This window comes from Callionymus lyra, chromosome 11 (assembly GCF_982586985.1).
Source record: "Callionymus lyra chromosome 11, fCalLyr1.hap1.1, whole genome shotgun sequence".
NCBI classification, from domain to species: domain Eukaryota; kingdom Metazoa; phylum Chordata; class Actinopteri; order Syngnathiformes; family Callionymidae; genus Callionymus; species Callionymus lyra.
Window position 1 is genome coordinate 16,807,487 of NC_141828.1, and position 25,810 is coordinate 16,833,296.

The window sequence follows — 25,810 nt, forward strand, 5'->3', positions numbered from 1 at the left end:
GCCAATGCCCCATCAAAGTCTGTGTCGGAGGAGTTTAGTTTAATTTGGAAAAAACACTACCTCTTGACTTGTATGTAGAAAATTAAAATAAAACACTTTTTTTTTGGTTGAATCCCTGTACTTTTCTATCTGTTTATCTTCAGGACACATGAAGGAGCAGTCGCTTGTGTTCCATTCGAGGGTGAAGTCATCAGGATACTCTGCTTCGCCAAGGTTGGTGACATTATAGATGCCTGCTTTGTAAATAAACCTCTGAATACCTCTCGTACAGAAGCTTATTGTGCTCCCTTTTAGAAGGTGTAATAGGCTCGGATTTAAAGACAGCGGTTGTGTTTACTGTTTTGTCTTCGCTTCTCTTGATAAATCCCTTCCTGCACTGTGTATATCATCGGGTTTGTTAGATCAAAGTGTGTCGCAGCAGCTTTCACAATACTGTCCGCACACACTGCTTGGACTCTGCCAGCGCTAAATAAAAGAAACAGTGTTTAAAATTTGTGCTGACAAGAGTTTTCAACAAGACGATTTCAACAAACCCTCCAGTGTCGGAGTCTCAGACAGGTCTGGCACTGGAACCCATAGTCAGGGTTTAGTTCACCACAAGATCAGTTAACACCACAGTTCTTAGCATAAACGTAGCAGTCTCGCAAATCAGTCAATACAGAATTTTTAAACTACTGATATGTGAGTAAAGGAGAGATTATTCCTTCTTTCCTGTTCCACAAACTGTAAAGTTAAATTTCTCTTTATTAATTCCAGGAAAGCGATGTTTTCCAATAAAACAATAAATGTTTTTAAAGGTCAACCGTACGCCAAGCCTGACAAAAACGCGTAAGTACATTTCATTTAAACACTTAAGAACTAATATTATATCTAATTTATGTTTTCTTTCCTGCAGTGGTTTCACTATCAAAGAATATCCAAAGGATTCAGCAGCACCCTCAGTTCAACATGTCAATCTGGATCTGTGTAACAAACCAGTTGGTTGCCTTCAGTATTCAAGTGAGAATTATGATTTAAATTTAACGTCGTTGCTGCTTAAACTATTTTCTATTCACATCGACCATTGAGGTTATGAAAGCGTTATTTCGCTGTTATCTATTAGCTAAATAAGATAAACATGTTTCAAAGGAATTTGCAGGAAATCATTGTCGTGCAATTCAATCTGAATTTTGAAGTTTTTAAGGTGTTGAAATTCGCTTTTATTCGTATTATGAACTCGCCAAAAAAATGTAAAACGTGAGCTCATAAAACTCACACAATTTAATCACTAAAATAAATTAATTCTCTTGTGATTCTAGGGACAAAATGTGTTAATAAAAAACATAGTTTGGGTTTGTTAGCTGAACAACTTGGAAACACTACTTATCACTAGTGGATTCACACATGAACTCCAATTGAAAACTTGATTTCTTTAGCTACTAAGTGATTGTAAAGCATCAGAATAACTTATATTCTTCACCTTAATGCAAATACACTAATATTACAAAATAATTCTTTCTTTTATTTCCCCCCTTCAGGTGATGGAAAACAAATCCTATGCGGCCTTGGTGACAATTCTGTATTTTTGTACAAGTCCAACCTATCTGGAAATCCATCCGTCTTCATCGGTAAAATTTCACTCTTTTTTATTCATGATACTTGCTTTTGTCATCCGTGCTTTTTTGGAGCCGCCATGTGAGGATAAACAAGTATGAGCCTCTTTATTGTCATGATTAACTTTTCTTCAGACATTGCCAAAGTTTGTTCAAGGCCATAATGTCTTACTCCCAACATTCTTAGCCAATATATTGCTTTATTTCAAATGACATCATAGGGGCTGTTAAGTTGATTTAATATTGTATTTAAGTTCTATGAATCAAGATTATGTTCTTCTGAATTCACTCCAACGGTCCCTATATGTTTTAATGCAGCTAAAAAAAGTCCATAAGGGGGCAGCAGAGATAAGTTCAAATGAAAGGGTCAAATATTATTTTCACTATTATTTTCTTTATATAACTCGAACTTTATTTGTATTTTTTTTGATGCAGGACACAACAAGCCTGTGAGCAGTGTGAGCTGGAGCCTCAACAGGCAGTACTGGTTAAGTGCTTCAGAAGACCAAAGTCTGCGGATCTGGACCAATGGCAGCGCAGAACCTGCAATTATCATGGTGAAAACCTCATGTTTTCAGTTACAATCTCAACTGTTCTTCCACTGTTCTGTCATTATTCAGAACGCTCCTTTAGCCAACCACCCCCCAAACACTTTGTTAAACTCAAAATGGAAAGAAAATAATAGTTTGTAGTGATATAATAATTATATTCTTAAATTATTATGGTCATTCTTTCTGACTAATCTATTTTGTCAAGCATATTTTAAATATATTTACACATAACATATGGATATCCTGATCTTTACCGTAGGGCGACCCTGTGGCTCGGATTTATACTAACAAAAGGCTATAAAATATACAATAAAATCCGGGGTCTCCCTTGTTTTTGAAGCCAACCACTACTCTGCTGTTGTCTTCTTAATCCCTCTTAGGCAGTAGGTTTTTACTTTGCCTGTGGAATGACTTGGCTGGAAATCCGGTTCTTTTTTCAGGGACATAGTTCTCTTAAGGTTAGCCAAAATTACAAATAGCTTTGCACAGTTATACTTAAACTTGAGGAAGGAATCACTGCTGTGACCACGTTGTATTTCAACTGGAAAACTGGGAAACAGATTGCCTTGCTTTGCTGAAGGAGGTTCAAAAAGAACATTCCGAATCGACTCCTTTTAAAAAGTGTTGTTTTTTTTGTTGGTATAATCTTAAAATAAGGGGAAAAAAAGGATACCTTTGTTCCACTTGTAACATGTTTTTCTTTTTTATATCTGTTTTTTTTCTCCCTGTTAGCGCGACAACAGTTTCTCCAAACAGATCAAATGTGCCCAGTTTTATTACTTGGACAAGTTTGTGCTTCTTGCATCCGGGAATTCTCTTAACATGTACCTGTACAACGTGGACGTGACACGCGACGACATCAAGAGGTAAATCTACTCTACAAAAATCTTGGAAAGGAGACTTTAGAATAATTATATGTATTCAAAGCAAAGAATATTCGCAGTATTTATTATATCATGACTGATTTAATCTCCCCAATTCAAAATAGTACATAATACCTGTTAATATGTTGATTTAATTTAGTTTGAAATCACTTTTTTTGTCCTTAGATACCAGCAGCGGAGTGTGATCAAACTGACCAAGAAAATTCTGACTCCATCCGGAACCGACATCACAGGCTTGTCTGCAGTCAATGACTTCCTGTCATGTATCCTTTTTTTTTTGCAAATGAAAGAATATAAATACCTTGTTCGACTCTTCAGTTATGAGAGATTCCAGAACTGCAGCTGCTTTGTGCTACAGAGCTTCTTGAACCACACATCATGACACGTATTTGTGCTGTCGTTTCAAACTTCAGGCCAACTCGCATGCGTCAAACTCAAGGCCCGCCAAGTTATTTTATGTGGGCCCACCGGATGGTTGGCTTAAAATCCAAGTGGATTAAAGTACACGTTGTCATGGTAAACTATTAAGTTGTTGAGATGAGAAACAGATGAGATAAACACTTTAAATAAGATTAAAACGGATGTTGAAGGCAGTCATTTTATGTGTTATAGGTCACACGCAGAGAAAATTAGGATGGATTGAGCATCGGGGAATAAGAAGACAGCGTCACAATTAGACTCATATTTCCTGTTGGTAAATATAGATGCTATATATAGATGGATACAACTTTATTTACACATTTTATTTGTCCAAAGACAAATTCCGGCCAAAATATTTTGCCCCCAGTGTTGATGGGTGGATGGATGGATGGAGTACTCGACAATACTACACATATATCCTTGTTACTACAGTATTACAACACCAGAGTCAAGTACTCGACAATACTACACATATATCCTTGTTACTACATTGTCACAACACCAGAGTCAAGTACTCGACAATACTACACATATATCCTTGTTACTACATTGTCACAACACCAGAGTCAAGTACTCGACAATGCTACACATATATCCTTGTTACTACACTATCACAACACCAGAGTCAAGTACTCCACAATACTACACATATATCCTTGTAACTACACCATCACATCTCCAGAGTCAAGTACTCGACAATACTACACATATATCCTTGTTACTACACTATCACAACACCAGAGTCAAGTACTCCACAATACTACACATATATCCGGCTTACTAAACTATCACAACACCAGAGTCAAGTACTCGACAAAACTACACATAAATCCTTGTTACTACACTATCACAACACCAGAGTCAAGTACTCGACAATACTACACACATATCCTTGTTACTACACTATCACAACACCAGAGTCAAGTACTCGACAATACTACACATATATCCTTGTTACTACAGTATCACAACACCAAAGTCAAGTACTTGACAATACTACACATATATCCTTGTTACTACACTATCACTATATATTGTATTGTTGTATCGTGATACATATCAACACATTCTGTCAAAGATCACCCCTAAAGTCCACCCTACCTACACTCTCGTCTTCATCTCCTTTTAAATCTCTATTTAACCTTTTTCTATCCAATATTTAGTTAAAAAAACAAAACAAGAATCAAAATTGTTCTCTGTGAATCACTTCACGTTGTTGGCACAATGTTTTTGCTACAAAAAAAATAAAGATGTTTCCTTGATCACCTCCCAGATGCTGTTCTCGTCAGCGGCGCAGATCGATCCATACAAATATTCGACATGAACAAATGTAAAGTCGCAGCAGAGCTACATGATGCTCACAGCAGAGCAATCCACTGCATCGCCCAAAACAAAGTGAGTAGATTTGAGGCTATAAAAAACTTCCAGTACATTATATAGGAAACCCTGGGTTGACCCGCCATAGAGCAACTCAAGTAACACATATTTCAGCTTTGGATACAAGAATGATCAATTTAATTTCCAGTTTATGTTCTCTGTATAAATAAATTGTCCATATCATTGAGAAATGTCTAAGCTTGGCATCAGTAGGTAGTGTGAGCTCCATCCTCGGGCTTCTTGGCAGATGTTCCATGTTACGTAAGACGTATTGGAGAGAAGAAGCCGTTGCATAACACGCAAGTTTTTCTTTGAAGGCGCTTGTGGCGTAAATTTAAATAATAACAACAACTCAAGGTTCCATGAAAGACTCAGCTGTCGTCGGCTGCGTTCATCTCGTCGAGCGGATGAATGTAAATCTGTCACACGACAGGATTAAGGTTGTCACAAGAGATGGAAGCAGGTGATTGTGAGCTCAGTGATGGCCTTGGAGCAGTGCTATCTGATGGTGGAACTATGAGTTTTCCGTGGGCGTCCTCCCAATTGGCGTCCTTAACCAATATGGGCTCAATTTGCAGAAGTCTAACATAGACATGTTGGACAACGATCTAAAGCCTTTTGATCGTTATGCTGTAATAAATCAGAATTTCAAGAAGAAAAGTTGCTTATAGATGTATTTACGATGTAAATCTGTTCTGGTTTAGGTTATGATTGCATAAAGACATTTAGTTCAGATTATGTTCATCCAATATGTTTTTAAAAATAGAACAATTAACTTGAGATATATCTCTTATCCATTGCCATTCCCTCATTCTTGTCAATGTTTTCAGATTGTCACTGTTTATTCTTTATTTAAAAAGAAGCACTTAATCAAGTTTAGCCAGGTTTGTTTGTGGTAATGTTATTGCATTGTCGCTACACAGAAATGTCTTCAACACATATTTCAATTCAATTCAATAACATTTTATTTAAAGTGTCTTATCATAAAGTTATCTCAAGACACTTTACAGTTTAAGTGAGACTATAGTGGAGAAAGGAAAAACAGATCCCAGCAACTCAATAAAAAGTAAAGCACAGTGTGGCGTTGGCGAGGAAAAACGTCCTTTTAGAAGGCAGAAACCTCAAGCAGAACCAGACTCATTGTTGACGGCTTCCTGCTGTGACGTGGGAGGAAGGATGGGGGGGTAGACAGATGGACGGAGAGAAGGGTGAGGGAGGATACAGTGTGAGAAAAGAGGAGAGTATAGAAGATTCCATGGAGGTGCTGGAGATAACTCTGGAACAGAAAATTCAATGTTAGGACTCTGTATCAATCGGACATTTTCAGTATAGGTCCTGATACTTTACTTTGATACCGGTTCCTGAACCATTCTTTTTACAATACCAATTTTAAAGGACCAATTATAACGTAAAGAAAATGACATTACACATAATAAAAATATTTATTTTTTATTTTTCAGCTTTGTAAATTTCCACTCCAATCTGTTATTTTACAGTGATGTATAATAATTAATCAATAACAATAAATGTCCAGTGCAAAAGAAAACTTACTAACAAGTGACAAGTTCATCTGATGTTCACTGCCTTTGTCATCTGTGAGTTTTCTTAAGAAAGATCCCCACATTATTGAGTTTGAATCAAGTGTTACCGTAGCATAAGAAAGACGAAGCATGTTTTGATACTTGGTTTTCCCAATCATTTTGGACGGTACTACAAAAAACTGACGTTTTAAACCCAGCCAAAGTCAATTTTCGGAGTACGCTCAGACTTCATCATAGAAATATATGCAACTGTCATCTCACCCTATGCTTTAAATAGGTATAGTGGTCACATGGGTTAAACAGGCAAAGTTGCTTCTTTTAATTAAAATGATAGTTCACACAAAATTCTAACATCATACGTTTTCTACTCAAAAAGGTAAAAATGTATGTTCATTTTAAAGTAGCGACTGGAGTTAAGTGGTCTTGGTCTTCATTTTCGTCCAAAAAGAAGAAACATTCAAATACCTCGATATTGATCGTATGTAACGTCCATCTTGTATTGATGCCTCAACATGAGGAATTTTCAGATTTGTTTCAAACAAGTCTATATTTTAAGCTTGTTTTTAGCCGAAGCTGCGAGACCTTCAGCGAACTGACACTGAACGCAATGTGTTTCAATGAGGAAAGACTTCAAGCAGGAGCTAAGAGATGGGGAGCTTCCACTAAAAACAAGTTTGAAATATACAGACTTACAATTCCTCATGTTGAGGCTTCAATAAAAGAGGGACATTATAGACGATGATGACAACTGAGCTCTAGTCGTTACATTAAAATTAACATACACTTTTGCGTATAACCCCAAAAACGACGATTACTCTGAAAATAATCCCAACCTTTAGTGGTCATGAGTAGAAAATGAGTAAAGTTTTGAATTTTGGGGGAACCATCCCTTTAATAGTTAGTGTTAGTGAGTTCAAAATGAAACCAATCATAACAGAAAATATGTTTTTTTTTTTAAATCATAATGTTCAGTTGTGCTGCTTTAAAGTCATTTTTTTAGGAAAAATCCAAAAATCTTTTGAGTTAACATTTGTGACAAGACAAAGGTGTTTTTGTTATTGTACGTGTGCGGACCCAGCAACCCCAGGCTATTGACTTTACTCTGCGGTTCATGTTGGCCGGCGTAGGCTCGACACTCAGGGCAGCCTGGATTTGCTGGATAAACCGCAGCCAGTGGCATGGATTAAATGCGTTAGTCTATTCAAGTGCAATTCACTCCTGCTCACAGCTGACTTTTCTCCTTCAACTCAGAGATGCCTGCTCTTTGTCACGCCAGCTATTGTGTGCCAAACACTGCAGACTGCCAGGGATGTGTTGTTTCAGCTGGACTATTGCGTCAATGTGGGGTCCTCCAACCGCCTGCCCACGGGCCTGCAGATGCTATGGGGTTAATTCCTTTGGATCACAGGGATTGCCCCTGCTTTAGGACTACACGCACAACTTCAGTTTTCCCTCTGGTTTGTGCTCTTCTTAAGTTCTGAAGTGGATCAAACATCAGGGACGTGAAGCAGTTTTTACCACTTCAAATTTCCACTGATGTTTTTTTTTTTTTTTTTAATTCACCTGGAACTCATCAGAGCCGAAGAGAAGGGAACTTCTCGGAAAATGGAACTGGAAATGCCCTCTCAGACTCCCGTTCTCACACTTTTAATGGAAATCTAAACACAAAACACCCTGACCGCTGCTAGCTCACTCTCTCCGTCTGTTTCACTCACTTGTATGCTTTATCTGACAGCTTGGTATGAAATTCATAAATGGAATCTGTGTTTAGGATCTTGCAGTGGAAACTCAAATATTTCACTGCGCGAGTCATAAAAAAAAATGCAATTGTTTTATTTAATCCAAAGCAGAATTCTAAAAATTGTTTTTTGTTAATGGTGCAATTATGTGACCTTTACTAAAACCCTTTCCATTGTCTTGACGATAATAGAGTTTATAAGAGCACAACCACAACAATGATGGTGTAAAAATGTGTTTTTCAGGGTTCCATGTTTACCACGCAAGCTTCAGAATCATACAACCTTTTCCTCACCAGCGCAGTGACTGACGGGGTCAAGATATGGGATCTTCGCACACTAAGGTTGGTATGCATATGTGTGACTACGAAAGTATTCTTGTTGCATTTAACTTCATGAGGAGAAAGATGACAACTGGACCATTGATATGCATTAGACATAATAACTTGTGGAAATATATATATAGAGATATTTTTAAATACCTTTCTGGTTAATTCTTAGTTATCTTAGTTCAACCAGATATACCATAAATACCTTGAGGCCTAATTATTAAATAAATGTACATTTTTCTTTGTTTTTCACTTAACACTTATATGTAACAAAAAATAAGACGAGTCAATTGAACTATTTATATTTTTTTTAAATGTAGAAATAAATGTATTAAAGATACATTAATTCAATAAATGAGGGAAGTTGTACCCCTTAAACTGAAAGATCAAATGGATTTTCATCCATTAATAAATAGGGTAAAAAAACAAGTAGTAGTAGTAATCAACAACTAGACTGTTTTAATATCACAGAAACTATAACCTGAAACAAACTTGTTGAATATATATAAAAACATTTTCAAGGACCAAAGCAGGACTTGGTCAAGGTTTGAAGAAAGTTAGACGTATTGGTGCCTTTATTGTCCTCAGAAGACCCTGGACGAACCGGAGAAGCCCCCACAAAAGTTAATGCATATGGACATTGTTAACACCTCAGCAAAGTCGGGGATTCAGTGACGCATCTCTTGTAGCCAAAACATCACTTCCTACTTTGACCTAAAAACAGAAGAGTTTATTTAAACTTGCTGGAGTGCTTATTAGAAGTGTTTTGAGAAGCAGCCTAGACTGCTTCAGTGTATGGAACCGGTTTGGTTTGGGTTTTAAAGATACAGTACTATATGGGGTTGCACTTGCGAGTGGTGAATCCCTCCTTTGTTTTTCTGAATACACATGCACATATTCTTGTGAAATCTCTATAAAAGAAATGTTAAAAAAACAAGAAGTGTCACATCAGCCACTGCTTCACAGTGAGGTCTTCCCTGACTTCACCGCAAGAGACAGGAGTGGCCACAGCGGTGCCTTCTCCAGACTGGAATGATATATGTTTATAACAATCTGTGCAGATTATCTAAAAAATGGTTCGAGGAAAAACTACAAAAATAATCTGACGAATTCAGATAAACTGAAAGAAATGTTGGTACATTAGAAGACAGCACCTTCTTCAACCTGGATCATCATTGTCCCGTTTGTCTTTACCACCATCTGAGAACCTTCATTTATCTTCAGTCCAACACTGACCATTTCTCTCCATGTGTCCAAACCATCTGATATCAACTCCAAAACCTTCGCACAAAAGCTAGAGGTGAATACATCCGCTCACAGTTTAAGCTGAAATGGTATGCATCCGTTTAAATAAGCTCCTCTGAAACAGAAGCACAATAATCAGCTGAGCTAACACCTGAGGAGCGTTGGCTGAGTTTGCTGGTGTAAGCTCATACAAGGCTGTGTGAGCTCCATTCTGTCCTCACCTCAAGTAACGCAGAGGTCCGGTTGCACGCACTGGCAGAGCAAAAACAAACCAACTGCTGGTCACGGACCTTTGGCCTTCGGCAGTGAACCTCTGACATGTGTTTAAATTTTAGGAACATCACGCTGTGAATAACGCTGTATTCAGTCGGAAAGATTTGTCACAAAAATAACTTTTTGGATTTCCATCTTAATAGTTCAGGTAGTAGTTTTCATGTATTTGTACTCTTCTCTGGACACTTGAGTGTTTTAGGAAAGTGGTTTTTCAAAGTGGTGGCCACAGCCCAAGGGGTGTCTAGAGGAACTTCAGAAAATTTAATACAACACGATATGATATAACAGAATTTGTTTTCACAATTTTTCCTGAAGATACAAGACACTATGCCAAGATCTTTGGATTTTCAAGTTTCTATTTGTACCAAACCACATCACATGTGATGATGTCAACCCTGCTGTAGCTAGCTAGTAAGCGCAAAATTGACATGTATCGAAGATCATCTGGAATTCGAAAATGAGGAAATATACATCAAGTACGGCCTTAAAGCAATACAGAACAATGGCCATGATTGTCTGAAATGCTTTACAAATATTAAAAAAGTGAATACATGATAATTTGAAGCATTTGCTGTGATTTGCAAAGAGGGTGCCCCGTCCATTGAGTATTGGGGTTTTGGGGGGATTTGTTTGAGAACCCCTGTACTAGCACATCTTTCCAGAAAAGGTTTTTCATTCATGACTTTTTACAACTTTTATCTAAATTAAAATCCTATTTTCTGAGATTTTAATACATTATTAGCCCTTGCGTTATCTCAGGGTCAAGGGGCCCCGAATGTAATTGTTTTATCCCTTGTGTTGTCTCTGGGTCAAGGTGAACGACCTCCCTGGCTTCCATAAATGCAGTGCTGGAGGTCGTTCATCTTGACTCAAAAGCAACACAAGGGATAAAACAACAACATTTGTTTTTGGGTCTTCGGGTCAACTTGACCCTGAGATAATAAAAGAGATAATATATTAATATAATTTCCTAAGATTGCAACTTTTTTCATCTTTTGAGAATTTGACTTCAAGGTAGAGAAACATTACTTTGCAAGAATAATTTACTGCACATTTTTTTTAAAACTGTTCTTAGTATTCTTTCCCTTAAACAGCTATATATTGACCTACTGTAGCAATATACAAAATCCTAAACTTCAGGCATTCAAAGAAGCTTTGTTTACACGAGAAGACATTTGTAGGGATTTTAGCCTCTCGTTTAAACTTTTACAGCATTCTTTCGTCAAAAGTAAATTCATTTAAAAGGGCTTCAAGTGTTTCTGTGAAATGTAGGTTCTTAGTCTCCACTGGATGTGTAGAAAAGCAGAGGCGAAATAAGTCCACAGAGACAGCGGATTTCCCTTCCAAGAATCGTTGCCAGATCTAAATGATGGCTTCGACCCCAAACACAACATAAAACCCGCCAGACAGAATAAAACAATCCAAAACACAACCTCAAACCATGCAGGAAAGTAAGATGAAGACAGGAGCATTTCATGCTAATATTTCAACCTGATATGACATGAAATTCTTTGAAAAACAATGAATTCACAAGAATAATCATCAGAGTCAAACATAAGGGAAAACATTTCATCCGTCATCTTCATCCTTGGTTTATTTTGAACTCTTTGTCTGGATGTTTTAGTGATGTCCTGTTGCGTTTGCAAGCTGCAGTGGATATACAATCCCTCTCTCTCGGCTGCTGATGTTTCCCAAAACCATTAAACTATTCCCAGGTGACATCTTTATTAGATGCCCAAACTATGTGCGACTCTTTTACTCGCTTTCCAGCATCAGTTCCTACCTTAATAGTCCTCATTAGCACTAAGTAACCTTTTGACTTATTGTCAGTGAAGCTATTAAAACTAACTGTTTTATGAGATTTCACGGGGGACTGACTAAAATGACACTTTATTGAATACATTAATGTAATATCTTTTAACACCGTCATAAAACAGTTGCAGCCTTTTAAATGTCAGAAGATACTAATGTTAATGAAGTACTATCCACTGTATTTATGGAGGGAAATTGAAATGAATTTATGATGCACGTTTGTTTGCTTTAAAGCCTTCTAACGACATAAACATGTGAGTTCACAAACATGTCTTGGAGATGGTGCCTCGTATGGAGGCTCTGGCTCGGCGATCCGTTGGTGGTGCTTTAAAGACATTTCATGCTGTTGCAAAACCAAATGACAGCCCAGCAGTCGCACAAGGGAGCTGTTTGTCATTTTAAAAGCTCCTTTTCCTGTGTTTCGCTCGAGTCATGCTCAACACCTCCTCCTACGCTGATTCAGATGTTATGTTGGACATGTACTCCACAGATGCTTCCTCAAGGGTCCATATTCAATTCAAACATCTTTCCATGACACAGGGCTCCCGTCAGACTCTGAAAAGAGGAAGTGTGGTTTACATTGGTACAGTTGAAGTCCATCTTTCATAGGAATGTAGGTCACATTTGCAAATTTAAGGTTCCAAATCAGATCCACCAGGCCTTTTTTTATGTAAGTAAGTAAGTAATATTTATTTATATAGCACTTTTCAAGACCAGGGTCACAAAGCGCTTAAACAATCAAAACAATACTCAAAAAAGTACATACTTTAAAGATCAAGATAATACTGAGAACAACACAGGAGTTCCAGAAAATCAAGGAAAAGCCTGAACAAATAGAAACGTCTTAAGATGTTTCTTAAAGAAGTCAGTAGACTCCATCAAGCGCAAAGAGAGAGGAAGATCGTTCCAAAGCTTAGGAGCAACAGCCTGAAAAGATTTCTCTCCTCTGGTCCTGAGCCGTGTGCGTGGAACCATAAATAGATTCTGATCCACAGACCTAAGAGCCCGAGCTGGGGTGTAAGGCTGGATCAGATCAGTGATGTAAGGAGGAGCCTGACCATGAATAGATCTTAAAGTAAGAACCAGAATTTTAAAGTTGATCCTGAAAGAAACTGGAAGCCAGTGAAGAGTTTTAAGGATCGGAGAAATGTGAGAATGTGAGTTCTTCTACTTGAGCAGGAGCTCTATGTGTTGATTTAAGTGTGTCTTAAATAGATGCTGGACCTCATCAGTATTTTTCTGTTTGTACACAACTCTATTTACATTATTGTTACATTACAAAATGTACTTAAGAAGTCCACTAAAGATTAAATCTTGTTTACCATATCCACACCCACTCTGCTGTCATTGGTCAACCGTGGAGGTTTGTCACAGCGTGTCATCAATCCCAATCAATGCAGCCGGCTGAAGGACGAGTAGAGCCATTATAACTTAATAATGGGCTCGTAACCTCTCATTCGCCGAGACGAGGGAAGCACTTACTCACTAAAAAACATAGCATGGTCATGATGAGGGACTTACTGCATCTTGGAGAGGAAGACTTCAATTTAAAACATGTGATAAAGTCAGTAGACATTAGTTGCCCTTTAAATACCAATAAAAAAACAACCAAATCCCCCTTCACTAGATCCCACCATGAAGATCAGAGGGTTCTTATTTCCCCATTCAGGAAATGGAGATCTTCTGAATTATTCTGGGTACTTTTAGGGTCATAATGTTTTATGATATTACTTAAGACTGTTACTTGATGTTAGACTGTTAGAATTGTAGGGATACAATAGAGCTATTTAAGAAAAAGACATCTACTTGGCTGGACCAAGATCTTTGCTCACTGTGGTTCACCTCACAACAGGAAGGTCGCAGGTTTAGCTTTCAGGTCGTAAAGGAGCCAACTTGGGACCTTTCTGTGTAGAATCTTTATGTTCTCCTCTTGTTGCGTGGATTACACTCCAGTTTCCTTCTAGAGTCCAAAAACAAACAGGGGTTGATTGGGAACTTGTGGAAATTGTCCGTAGGTTTAAGGTGTGTGTGAATGGTTTTCTGTCCTTGTGTGTCTTTTGTTGTTTGATTCAGGTATCAAGTGTTAGGTATATGAAGGAATAAGTTTTTCCTAAGGACAAATGATATGTTTCTGACATTGCAATCTTCTTCTCAGGTGTGTGCGACGCTATGATAATCACGTAAACCGCTGCCATCCGTGCTCCTCCGCCATCTCGCCATGTGGTCAGTTCATAGCCTCTGGATCCGAGGACAACTGTGTGAGTAGTAAATACTTGGATCGCGTCCAAATACGGCATGTGCTTCGACTATTTAAAAAAAACAAGAAAAAAACGGGTAAAGGTAGTTGGCGGGTATTCCACTCTTACCAAACAAATTCCATAAAATAAATGAGCGTTTCCTTTCTGAAATTACACACCCCGTCGGGCCAAGCTGATAAAGTCTGGAGTTTGTCTCCAAACTCACAGATGTCAATCATTATCCTTTTTTTTATACAAACAAATACCCCATTTAGAACTTTAGTGTTTCTCACAAATGGCAAAGATTTGCAACAGAAACCGTCTTTGGGAAAATTTAATTTGTTTGCCGATTTCTCGTCTCATAAACGGAAAAAAATGCTCTTTAGTAATTATTTCGCCTCAATGGGTTATAAAGTTTAATGTTCTTTTTGAAACAAGATAGTTTAGATATAATATAGTAGATATTTAGTTTGCGATTGTATGATTATCTTTTACTGATCCTGGATGCGGCTCTATCCCCTTTGAGTTGATAAGATGATGCTTATTTATGAACAATTTTTAAATGATGCTTTTATTTACTGATCAACTGTAGAAGCAGGTATTCATCAGTGTTACTTTCATTTCAAGTCGGGATTATTTGTGCCTGACTCAGAGATTTTAACTTGGATTCAGGCCTTTTTTCCATATTCAGCATTCATGTCGAGGCAGAACTGTTTAATTGCTTTTCCAGAAACTTCCTCTGTTTGGAAGTATAAAAAACATTTACTTACTTCTGCACTTTGCCTATTCCTTTTTTTGGGTCCTTGCAAAGAGGAGTAATTTATGGATGCCTCTGGTTGCTATTAATTACAGGGAGCCAACACCAGAACTGACATTTGAGAACGTCTGTCAGGTTTGTAATATTTCCAGAAAATTCCTGGAAATTGAGAGACTATACAGTGGTGAAGTGGATCATATTTATTTGTAGTCGCCTGGAGACGTCACCGAGCCAGATAGCTTCTTAATATTTCAAAAACATTCTTGGAAAATATTTGTTTCAATAAAAATATAGATATTCCTAGAACCTCTTGTCAAAATAGGGTTCAACAGTTTCAAAAAAGGTCTTCTTTGTCTTGGTAATAGGTACAAATCAGACTTTCAAATGGACAGATTGAGGTTTTGGATGTTTTTCTTATGTCTTTTCTTTCTGTGACAGGCCTATGTCTATGATATCAGGAGTAGTGGATATCTACATAAACTCCAAAAACATTCAGAAACGGTTCTCAGTGTTGCTTTCAATCCTGCCAAACCAGAGGTAAGATTTTTTTTAATTATTTTTGTTTTTTAATTTGTCTTTTAACTGATTTCTAGGCGCTTGCCACGGATGTCAATTGTTTTAAATAGGTCAAACTCATGACAATGGGCCAAATTTGGCTCTCCAAGTAATTGTATTTTCCCACAAGATACAATTTTAAGTTCTTTTTTTTTTACCAACTAGATTATCTACAATACATTGTGGCTAAGATATGAGATTTCACTTAAAAATAAGATAAGTCAAAGTGAAAATGTCAGTCAAAGGTCAAAGGATTCATATGTTTAATGTGGAATTTTGACCGACTGAGGACAAAATTGCACGTGTTCATTAGCCAATATCCTGAGGCTGAGGTTACATCGCAGCTTCTTTTTTTTTTAACAAAAATGTTCTCCATTCAAAAGTGAACAACATCTAAATAGATGACAACACAAATAGAATCGTAAACGGCAAAAGAACAAAGACCACAATGTACTAACACTTTTCTTTGTAAAATAATCTCAGAGATGTTTTTGTTCTAGTGTGTGACTGGTCGTCTAGTTCTCTTGTCTACTAGGACGATCAGAGTCTTTCCTGTTTGCCTCCCCAGCTGGTCTCCACATTTAGACTGTTCTTCATTTGGGATCTTGTAATATTTCATCACATGCTTGCTTATGAATCATTTAAAACAGATTGGAAAGGTTGTTTTTTTTCTATTCAGATTAAAAAAAATATGTTTTTTTAAAAGGTGCACATATTGGGAAACTAAAAACTCTGATGATATAAAAATAAAAGAAAAAGTCCCTTTACTTTAACAGATCTGGAATAAAAACTCAAACATACTTCTCAGCCTTGACTAGATGTCTCTTGAGACTTGTTGTTGACTGTTTTCTGGACCTGTTTTAATGCACATGTTTTAAATATACATTGCTCAATGAGGAAAGCTGGACTCAAGGCTTCACTGGCTAAATGACAGTGATCAGCAGAAGCGAAAAGAGTCACGCTTCTGCAGAGATCGCTCATTCCCCTCTCAATCACCGGTGAAATTAACTGACTATCAAACTGATTTTGAACGTGAAGAATCACATTGTTACGAGATGATGTGCTCAAAAGCCAAGGATCACACATTGACACTATTAAAATAGGAACTCCAACATCACCTCATCGTCAATGATGGATTTGTTATTTAAAGTTTCCATTAGAGATTTACTATCATTTTTAAAAATCTTTTTTTTATTCCATGATCACAAGCGCTTAAGTAGATGTTCTGAAACAATGTTAGTAAGTAAGTAATTTATATTTGTAGAGCGCTTTTCCAGACCAGGGTCACAAAGCGCTTAAACAACCAAAACAAGACTCAATAAAATATATACTTAAACATCGAGAACAACACAGGAGTTCAAGAAAATCAAGGAAAAGCCTGAACAAATAAAAATGTCTTGAGATGACAGAAGTCAGTAGATCCATCAAACACAGAGAGAGAGGAAGATCGTTCCAAAGCTTAGGAGCAACAGCCTGGAAGGATTTCTCTCATCAGTTTTATCTTGATCTTTAAAATACATATTTCATTGAATATTGTTTTGATTGTTTAAGCGCTTTGTGACCCTGGTCTGGACAAGCGCTATACAAATAAAAATTACTTACTTACTTACTTACTCTGGTCCTGAACCGCATGCGAGGAACCATCAGTAGATTCTGATCCACAGACCTAAGAGCCCGAGCTGGGGTATAAGGCTGGATCAGATCAATGTTGTAAGGAGGAGCCTGACCATGAATAGATCTGAAAGTAAGAATCAAATATTTAAAGTTGATCCTGAAAGAAACTGGCCTGTGAAGAGATTTAAGGATTGGAGAAATGTGAGTTCTTCTACTAGAGCGGGTCAGAATTCTCTAATGTGTTAGTAGTTTCCCGAACATAGAATTTATTCACCCTATATTGATAGTAATCTGTTAAATCTTGATGTTCTTGTCGTTCATTTGGAAGTACAAAATATGCACCAAAAAAGTATAACAGCGCATAAATGCAAACAAATAATACCAACCTGCAAATAGAGTTGGATTTATATGAAAAATGAATTACTTTTTGGAATTATTGGAATATGCATGTACACAGGGAAGTTGTCAAATTGGTTAATCTGAAGAAAGCTGTTGTTGCAACCACTAAGTAAATATATATTTCAAATTCTATTCAACATGTGTAGAAATAGCAAAGAGAATTAAGACACTGGGCGGCAGACAGTCTGCAGCTAAATCAGTCTGAGTGACACCTTGCATCAGGGTGCGCACAGAACTCATACTTGCATACCCGCTCGCTTTCTAGCTGTAGACGACTTGACAAAAATTTCAGATGAGTCACATTTTCCGTATTCAGACTTTAGAGTGTCAGACGACTGATTCATGGGTAATCCTGATAGTAAATCATCACTCCTCACTCCATTTGTGGATTTATGAACTTATATCTGTATTAAAGAGAGTGAGTTTTTCTTTTGTATAGACAAACATCTGTCTGGTCGAACACTTTTGTGAAAGCTGGGATCATGACTCACTTTTACACAACTTCCTTTATCATTACCTTTTCTCAATCATATTTTAAAGCATTTAGGGCATAACTCTTTATTACAGTTAATACACGTTACATACAATTCTTTTCCAAAAAGGTCATTAAAACTTTATAATACCTTAGTTTTTTTCATATTATGTTTCAAGATGTTTGTAGACGTAACAGAGATATGGGTCAGTGGGGAATGTTCGGTATCTTCTGGGTTTCGTTAGATTCAGACCATAGGATCTTGGAACTATAAACTTTGCAGAGAAGAAAGTGCAAACAGTCACTCGTAATTCCAGGAATTTCCTTCTTATTGCCTTTTTTTTCCTTTGTAAACTTTTACTGGGTAATTATGATCAAATATGCTTCTGGGTCTTCAGAACCTTAAAAATGATCTGGATGAATCATTGAATGTTTCGCTGGGCACGTGGCCATCCAAAAAACAACAAATATTACTTTAATACCTACAATATATTGTAAAATCCTTTCAAGGAAAAACTTTTCTGGTAAATAACGTAGTGTGTCTTCCTATTGTTCGCTCGCTTCTCAACTCTAACTAACTACAAATGTATCAATAAAAACTTTCTCAAACGCTAACTTTCTCAAAGCAAAAAAGCGACCTAATCTTTTAATTGACCTCCAAATGTCAGAAAACAAAAACTAAGCGCAGATGTTAAGTATTATCGCGGGCAAGTACTCAATAACATGCAACGTTCTATTTTTAAGCGAAAGTACGTGATGCTCCACTAACAAGAGGCTTTAATCGTAACCATTTCCTTAACCGAACCTCGAAGATTGAGCTAATAAAGCTGCTTTTGACATATTGTTTGACATGTTGTTTTGTTGGCAGGAGGCTGAAATTTTTAGTTGTATTAAAACATTTAACGTCAGGATACATTTCTGAAACCTTATCATTACCCGTGAGGTCTGTTCAGTCAGTCTGACCTAGTAACCCATTTCTTTGTCGATCCTTCCGCGCTACACGTGATTCTGATTCACTGAAATCCCAAAAGTCCGCAGAGGAAGTCGACTCGGCACAATGTTGCCAATACATTGAAAGTCGGTCCAACTCAGATTGGACACAGCCTTGTCTTTCTCACACAAAGTGAAAGAAATGTAAATAAATTGAATGAAAATATTTTCAGTAAAGCCTACACACACGCATACAAGAAAACGTGAGGCCTGTGGACTAGATCTGTCAACGGATCTTTTAAAAGAAAACAAAGTGACCCCTGAGAGCCACGGCTGCAACGTCGATGAAGTGGTGATGTCAATCTTGAGCCACAAGACTAGACCATACTCTTGGCAAAAACTTGAGCCAGTGCCCAGTGACAAATATATTTTTCAGTGACTTTATCATCTTAAATATAAGAATTAGTGGTTACCTGGAACATTGCAAGGTTTAAGAAAGTGCCGCAGTTTCCAGTTACTTGAATGTACTATAGATTGTAACTTATAGAAGTGTTGTAGAAGTGTTAAGGGCCAAATATATTATGTTCAAATTGCTTTAACAAAGGTAAAACTCAACCAACCCAGTGCTGACAATTAGACTCACTGGTTTCGGCTTAATTTTTTTTTAACATACAAATTTGAGATTTATCTTTCAAAACACACAAACATAAAGATCATTTGAAGAGTTATTCAGAATTTAAAAACGGAATTTCTGCTCTGAAATTCTCATATGTTAAAGGAGATGAATTCCCTCCAAAAAGGTAGTTATACTTTATGATCATCTATGATCATCTATGATCATAAAGTACTTTTCTCTTAGAAAAAAAAAATTGGAATCTCATGTTATGTGTTGATAATTGTTGATAATTGGAGATGGTAACACATTTCTATTTCATTTTGCTGGTATTACAGATTACCATCTGGATCCATGATTCTTTTAAGGGATTTATCACTGTCTTCACTCACATTGTTGACATTGTCAATTGAGATAACTGCATAGACTTTATTAATCCCTCTGGAGATCTCCTTCGGGAAGTGGGTTTCCAGTTCACAGCAAAAAAAAATAAAAACAAGAACGAGAATGAAGTGCAAACAGAAGAACAAAGTTCAAGGGATGACAAAGTGCAAGAATTAAGGACATAGATCAAAACAATGAACATAACTCAAAAGTAAATAATGCAAAGAAAAGGATATAAAGGAAAAAGGTAGTGGTCTTTCAAAATGAATGTGTCACGATACAGTGTGTTCACTGCACAGCTGTATCTAAAGCCTCATCAACCCATCAGTACTCGTTTTTATCTTTATTGTTTTAAATGCAGATGAAAGGCATTTAAATGACCGGTATAAAGAAAGATAATGTTTATTATAGGCAACAGTATTAGGATCATTTAAATGATTGCAAATTTGTGCTTTTAAAGAGAACCTGAGATTTGATGGTCTAGTTGTACTGAAAAGTTCTCAGCCAATCATTCAAACAAGTCCTTCTTTTCTCAAGCAGTCGTTTAAGGATATACTGATGAGTTAATATTTGGCTCTGTCTTGTGAAGCTGTTTTTTGTCAACTTCTACATCAGGGTTGTTGCTTTTCGGTTTGTAAGATCATTGAAATGACAGTCATTTGGAGGAATGTGTGTTGCAGTGTTGGGTCCAAAACCTATGTCCTACTTTCTACTGCTGAGTTAAAATTGGAGTTAGAATCGTGTCCCCAACCGGTGCTCACCTTTCTTTTTCGGCCACATTTCCAGCCCAGATGTTCTCCACATTTACTGCTGTGGGAAAAGACCAATGCAAGGCACAGACAGATAATGTAAGGCATATTTTCCACTCATTTTTCACTCATGTTTTCCGTCCTGATACTTAAAACACCATCAAGGCAGCCGGTCTACCTCCACGGTTCATTCCCTCAGGTTTATTCCTGTACTTTAGTCTGTAATGAGAGCTCCTAACTTTTACTGTCACTTCACTTTGCTGTCTTGTAAAAACCCTGTGGGATTTCACGTGGCATACCTATTTAAACCTTTGCAAGCGCCCCCTTTTGTTGGACCGGCGGCTTTAAACATCAAAGCCACCTCGAGTAGAGATGTTTTCACGCTTGCAGTGCAGGTTATTTATTTCACTATTTTTAATTTTTAAAAGTTTGAAGCTTTGTTGTTTTTATTGATAATGTTTTTTTTTTTTTTGTTAAAGGGCAACTAGTATTGATTTAAGTGTCTCTTAAATAGATCTTGGACCTCTATTGTACTCATTAGTATGTGTCTGTTTAAACAAAACTATATTTTCATTGAATGATAATTAGAAAATGTGCCTAAGCCCCGCCCGCTGAAAACTTTATTTTCCTGGACATGAAATTTTGTTTACCATAACCACACCCACTCTCTGTGATTGGTCAAGTATCAAGGTCTATCACCAAGCATCATCAATCCCAGAAGTCTCCAAGTCAAAGAGACTCGTTGTATAAACAAAGTGAAACCCATTATGTCATAATGGACTCCGCTCTAGTAACCTCTCTTTTGCTGAGATTTCAGCTGGGGGAGAACTAAATAAATATATAACTTCACTTAACTTAACTTAATAAATGAATAACTTCTAAACATGGTCATGATGAGGGACTTATTTTAGAGAGGAAGACTTCAACATTTGAGTCAGGAAAAATGTATTTAGACATCAGTTGCCCTTTAAAATCGGACCCAGTTTCCAAAGTAATGGGCTTTAATATTGGGAATACAGTTTCCTCCCCAATGCACACTGAAAAAACATGTTTCTATACATCTGGTCCAGACAAACAGGTTACTGGGTCAGATTTAAACAATAGATTTCACGGTCAGCTCTCTGACTTCTGTCCAAAACTCCCCCTGCTTTGATGTTACCAGCTGGGACAGATTTGTAGAATAAATCCTACATTTAAATCAGGGACAGACTTAGAATTCTTTCAAAGGGAGAAGTTGTATTTCCGTTCACAAGTGAACTGACAATGGAAGGTGGACTTCATTAGAGATCAGGGGTGTGACAGGTCTGTGAGGTCTGTTATGAATTTCACTGCAAGCTTAAGTTGTGATTTTGTTTTTAGCCTTCACTGCAATGTTAATGAAATGCAGGAAACATAATTTGATGGTAATGTGGCAAACAAAAAACATCTGAAAATGTAAAACTTCCAGGAAAACCCTCGGGTTTATTTTCAACATAAAAAGTAGCACTGTGAAGAAAATATGAAGAGTTATCCAAGTTCAAAACATGAGGAACAGATATCTTAATCCCCTTTTACTATACGAGGAAGGAGGAACCCGAATCCTACTACAGAAGTCTTTTGCCGACATTCTGGACATTGTGTTTTTTTCCAAGAAATGCGTCTAATGGTGTGATATGATTCCAAGATGGTGAAAAAGAATTGAAAGGTGCTTGAGGAACAAAACGAAATGTTCTGTGAGGCTTAAGAAAATAAATCCTTTTTTAGCGATCAATTTATAGAATAACTTGACTACATAAATAGTTCTAATCTTTCTCTAATAGTTATAGTAATAGTTTTCACCTGGACTATTGCAACAGTTTGTTTTCATGTCTTACCAAGAAGAAGGTGCAGTTGATACAGAACTCTGCAGCGAGAATTCTGACCTGCTCTAGTAGAAGAACTCACATTTCTCCAATCCTTAAATCTCCTCACTGGCTGCCAGTTTCTTTCAGGATCAACTTTAAAATTCCCGTTCTTACTTTCAGAGCTATTCATGGTCAGGCTCCTCCTTACATCACTGATCTGATCCAGCCTTACACCCCAGCTCGGGCTCTGAGCTCTTTTTACCACAAATACAAGAATTGTACAAGGATATATGAATGTTACTATAGGTCAGCAAACAGCCCTCTTATCGGACTTTTAATGTCTTTTACTTTAATGTGAGTGGACTGAACCAGACCCTTGTTTTATATCAGACCCATCGTCAGAGCCATTCTCCACGTGTTTGGAAAATCTTATGATTCATTTCTTTAACTTTCTTCTTGGCCTCGAGCTGCAAATCACTCTCACAGGCCGGAGAGCAAACACAGAGATAGACTCTACTGTCGGTCCCTGAATGTCACGTTCAAGTGAGACTCAGACGAAGCTGAGACGGAATCTCCAAAATCAGTCGCCGAAGTTATATTTAGTCTACTTGAGAAGTCACGGATAGATGAGTATGTTTTAAGGTATTTTGTATATTTTATTGCTCGTCTAATGTATCTGGTGACTCGTCGTGATACCCAGGATCAGCCAAGGGTTTCACAGATATTCGGAAAGAGCTTGAGTGTCAGAATAAGAGTCTGTATTTTCTCTGGCAACCAAATGGTCGTCCTCAACCGATCTTGTGGAAGGACTGGGATATGAACCCATCTGCCTCACAGAGTTTCATTTCTACTTCAGGCAGGTTCAAGATGTTAGAAAGGTCAACTCTTTATACAAGTCTCCTCCAATTGCTCATAGTTTTGGAGTTCCAGGACGACTGTCTGTACTTTTATGTCTTGATCTGTTAGTGTTTCAGATAAATAGTTTCCCTTAAGAGCAAATCCATCAGTGGACATCTCTTTAAAGCTGCCCAGAGAATCTCTGTCTTCAGTAGAAGCAATACTGTAGTGCAGTAGTTCAAATAATGATACATGTTTTATAACTTTTCAATGCATTTATTTTATAATCAGTTGGCGTCGATGAGAACGTTATTATTTCTTAATTTTTTTTATAGAGAATATTTCAAATTCATATTGTTTTAGAAGAGAGCATTTTTTGCTTTTTCCTTAAATATCATTTGGAATTCGGGGAAAAAAATGAATGTATTCTACAACACAAAGGTTTGACTAAGTCATGATTAAAGTGTAAGTCTTACCGGCTAAATGGCTACTTGTTCTTTTAGATAAAAGTTATGTCTACAAAGAGAACAGTGAGTTATATCAACCTTTAGAAGCAGGTGCTCCCAAAAAACTTCACAGCTTTCTTTGCACATTTTTTGTATTGATTTTCGATAAAAGGACTTTACTAAGTCTGTTAAAGATGTTAGCGAAATCAAGAAAACACTGAAATGTACTATTTTTGTTGGGTTTCTCTTTCAGCTTCTGACAGGAACACTGGATGGAAAGGTGAGGATGTACCAGTCCACCACTGGAGAGCGTCAGTCAGATCCCACTGGAGATGGGGTACACAACTTGTAATGTAAACAACAAAGAAGAAATGTATTGTTTTGTTTTTTCACATTTAAATAAATGCTTGATCACAATCATTATAAAGTCAATAATTCATAATTTATCTAGGGTCTATTTTTCTCAAAGGCATCACGTTTAGCCATCACACATGTTTGTGGCCACACACGTCAATCTTGATTTTGAAACTTTTGTATCAGATTTAGTGAGGGTTTTATTTCATTTTAACTTGTTTCGATGTCTGAGATCCCAGGGTAGTCCATTTTATATGCCTTAAATCTTCAAGTCAATGCTTACTGTACAGACACCGTACTGTACTGAACTTTATTGCACACCCACAAAATAAAGTTAATTTCAACGTGGGATGCATAAATCATGGGGTTATCTTTAATTCATATTTCATTTTTAAAGTAAAGAAGTAGATGAGGAATGACATACAACAAAAGAAAATACAAAAATGATGGTTTCAAACTCTTTATAATGTTTAAAATGGTACTTTTCGGCAGTACAAGAGGTGAATCAAATGCTGACGGAATTAAACTGATGCTTGAGAATTATTATTATTCTAGAGAGAATACTGGTCTCAGGCACGAATCCTGTTATCTCTCAACCTCATGCAATAGCTCAGGCCAGAGAGTTGCGTACGATTTCAATCAATCATCATAAGAGGTCTTCAAGCTTCTCCTTGGATCGTTGGGACACACAAACAGCTGCCCAAAGTAAGCTGGAGAAAGGGAGTTCAAATGTGCAAAAATAATAGTGTGTTTTTGTCAGTTCATTTAGCCTAACATTGGTTTTAATCCACACAATCTTTCAGTAACGAGGGGAATTAAAGAAGCATTACGACACCAACGGACACTAGTCTCGTGTGTTTTACCTCTTTACAACCACGTTTTGACAAATGACAAAGTCAGGCTAATGCAACAGTCCAGAAGTTAAGTGGAGAGTTGATAAGCATCCAGGTATTCCATCCATTTCCATTTTTCTGAAATCATTTACATCGTCTTATATAACCTCACTGGGTGTATGTCTGTTTTATTCCATTATTAATCACAGTATATGAGGTTTCCATACGTTGTACTGTTTCCGCAGATGTATCTAATCGTGTCTTTGGAACTATTTATTCAATTTTTCCAATAACACTTGTGATTTAATATTAATGTATGCGGACAAGTTAAAGGAAAGTTTATCCAAACAGCATTAAATACCAAATGACTCCCACGATTCCTACAAGAAGTTTCATAGCTGACGCAGACACCGATGACAGAATGATGTATTAACAGACGACATTAAATCTATCCGGCAGAGCGCAATATTCAGATACTCCCTCTCGTCTCTGCTGCACTGTTCTTTGTCGGATTTACTTTTTTTGGGATCGTTAATGGATTCCGACAGCCTGAGTGGGACGATCTAGAATTTGTGGATTTGTTCTGTTGATGATGTTCCTGTTTTGAAGCAAGTCAAGTTGAAGTTCTTAAATCAACAATGAACCCGTCGGTGAGTACAAGCATGAACACCTTGGAGATGAGTGAAAGAACAGAGGGGAGGTCTTTTGAGGAGTACAACACAAACAAGTACGCCATCAACTACTGACCCACAATTTAAAACGCTGTAGCACTTATATTTTTTCTTTAAAGGGCAACTATTGTGAAAACCAAACTGTCCTGACTTACATGTTTCAAATGTTGAAGTCTTCCTCTTTAAGATAAACTAAGTCCCTCATCATGGCTATGTTTTGAACTTGTTACTTAATAAACTTCTCCCCTGTCTGAAATTTCGGCAAACAAGAGGTTACGAGAGCAGAGTCCATTATCCTAATAATGGTCCAGGTCTTCACTCCTCCAGCCAGCTGAAATCACACCACGCATTGTTTATACAATGAGTCCCTTGGAGG

General features: G+C 37.1%; 1 protein-coding gene across 1 annotated transcript in view; it reads left to right on the top strand.

Moving 5' to 3' along the window:
- Window positions 1–23,986, top strand: part of wdr27 (WD repeat domain 27) — a 35,884-nt gene extending 11,898 nt beyond the window's left edge. The window contains exons 13-24 of the mRNA XM_087802410.1: window positions 144–213; window positions 757–828; window positions 896–999; window positions 1,518–1,607; window positions 2,028–2,149; window positions 2,876–3,009; window positions 3,193–3,290; window positions 4,721–4,842; window positions 8,348–8,445; window positions 13,916–14,018; window positions 15,193–15,291; window positions 23,830–23,986. Of these exons, the coding sequence (XP_087658536.1) occupies window positions 144–213; window positions 757–828; window positions 896–999; window positions 1,518–1,607; window positions 2,028–2,149; window positions 2,876–3,009; window positions 3,193–3,290; window positions 4,721–4,842; window positions 8,348–8,445; window positions 13,916–14,018; window positions 15,193–15,291; window positions 23,830–23,928 (1,211 nt within the window). The 3' untranslated portion in view covers window positions 23,929–23,986. The remainder of the gene's footprint in view (window positions 1–143; window positions 214–756; window positions 829–895; window positions 1,000–1,517; window positions 1,608–2,027; window positions 2,150–2,875; window positions 3,010–3,192; window positions 3,291–4,720; window positions 4,843–8,347; window positions 8,446–13,915; window positions 14,019–15,192; window positions 15,292–23,829) is intronic.
- The last annotated feature ends 1,824 nt before the right edge of the window (window positions 23,987–25,810 follow it).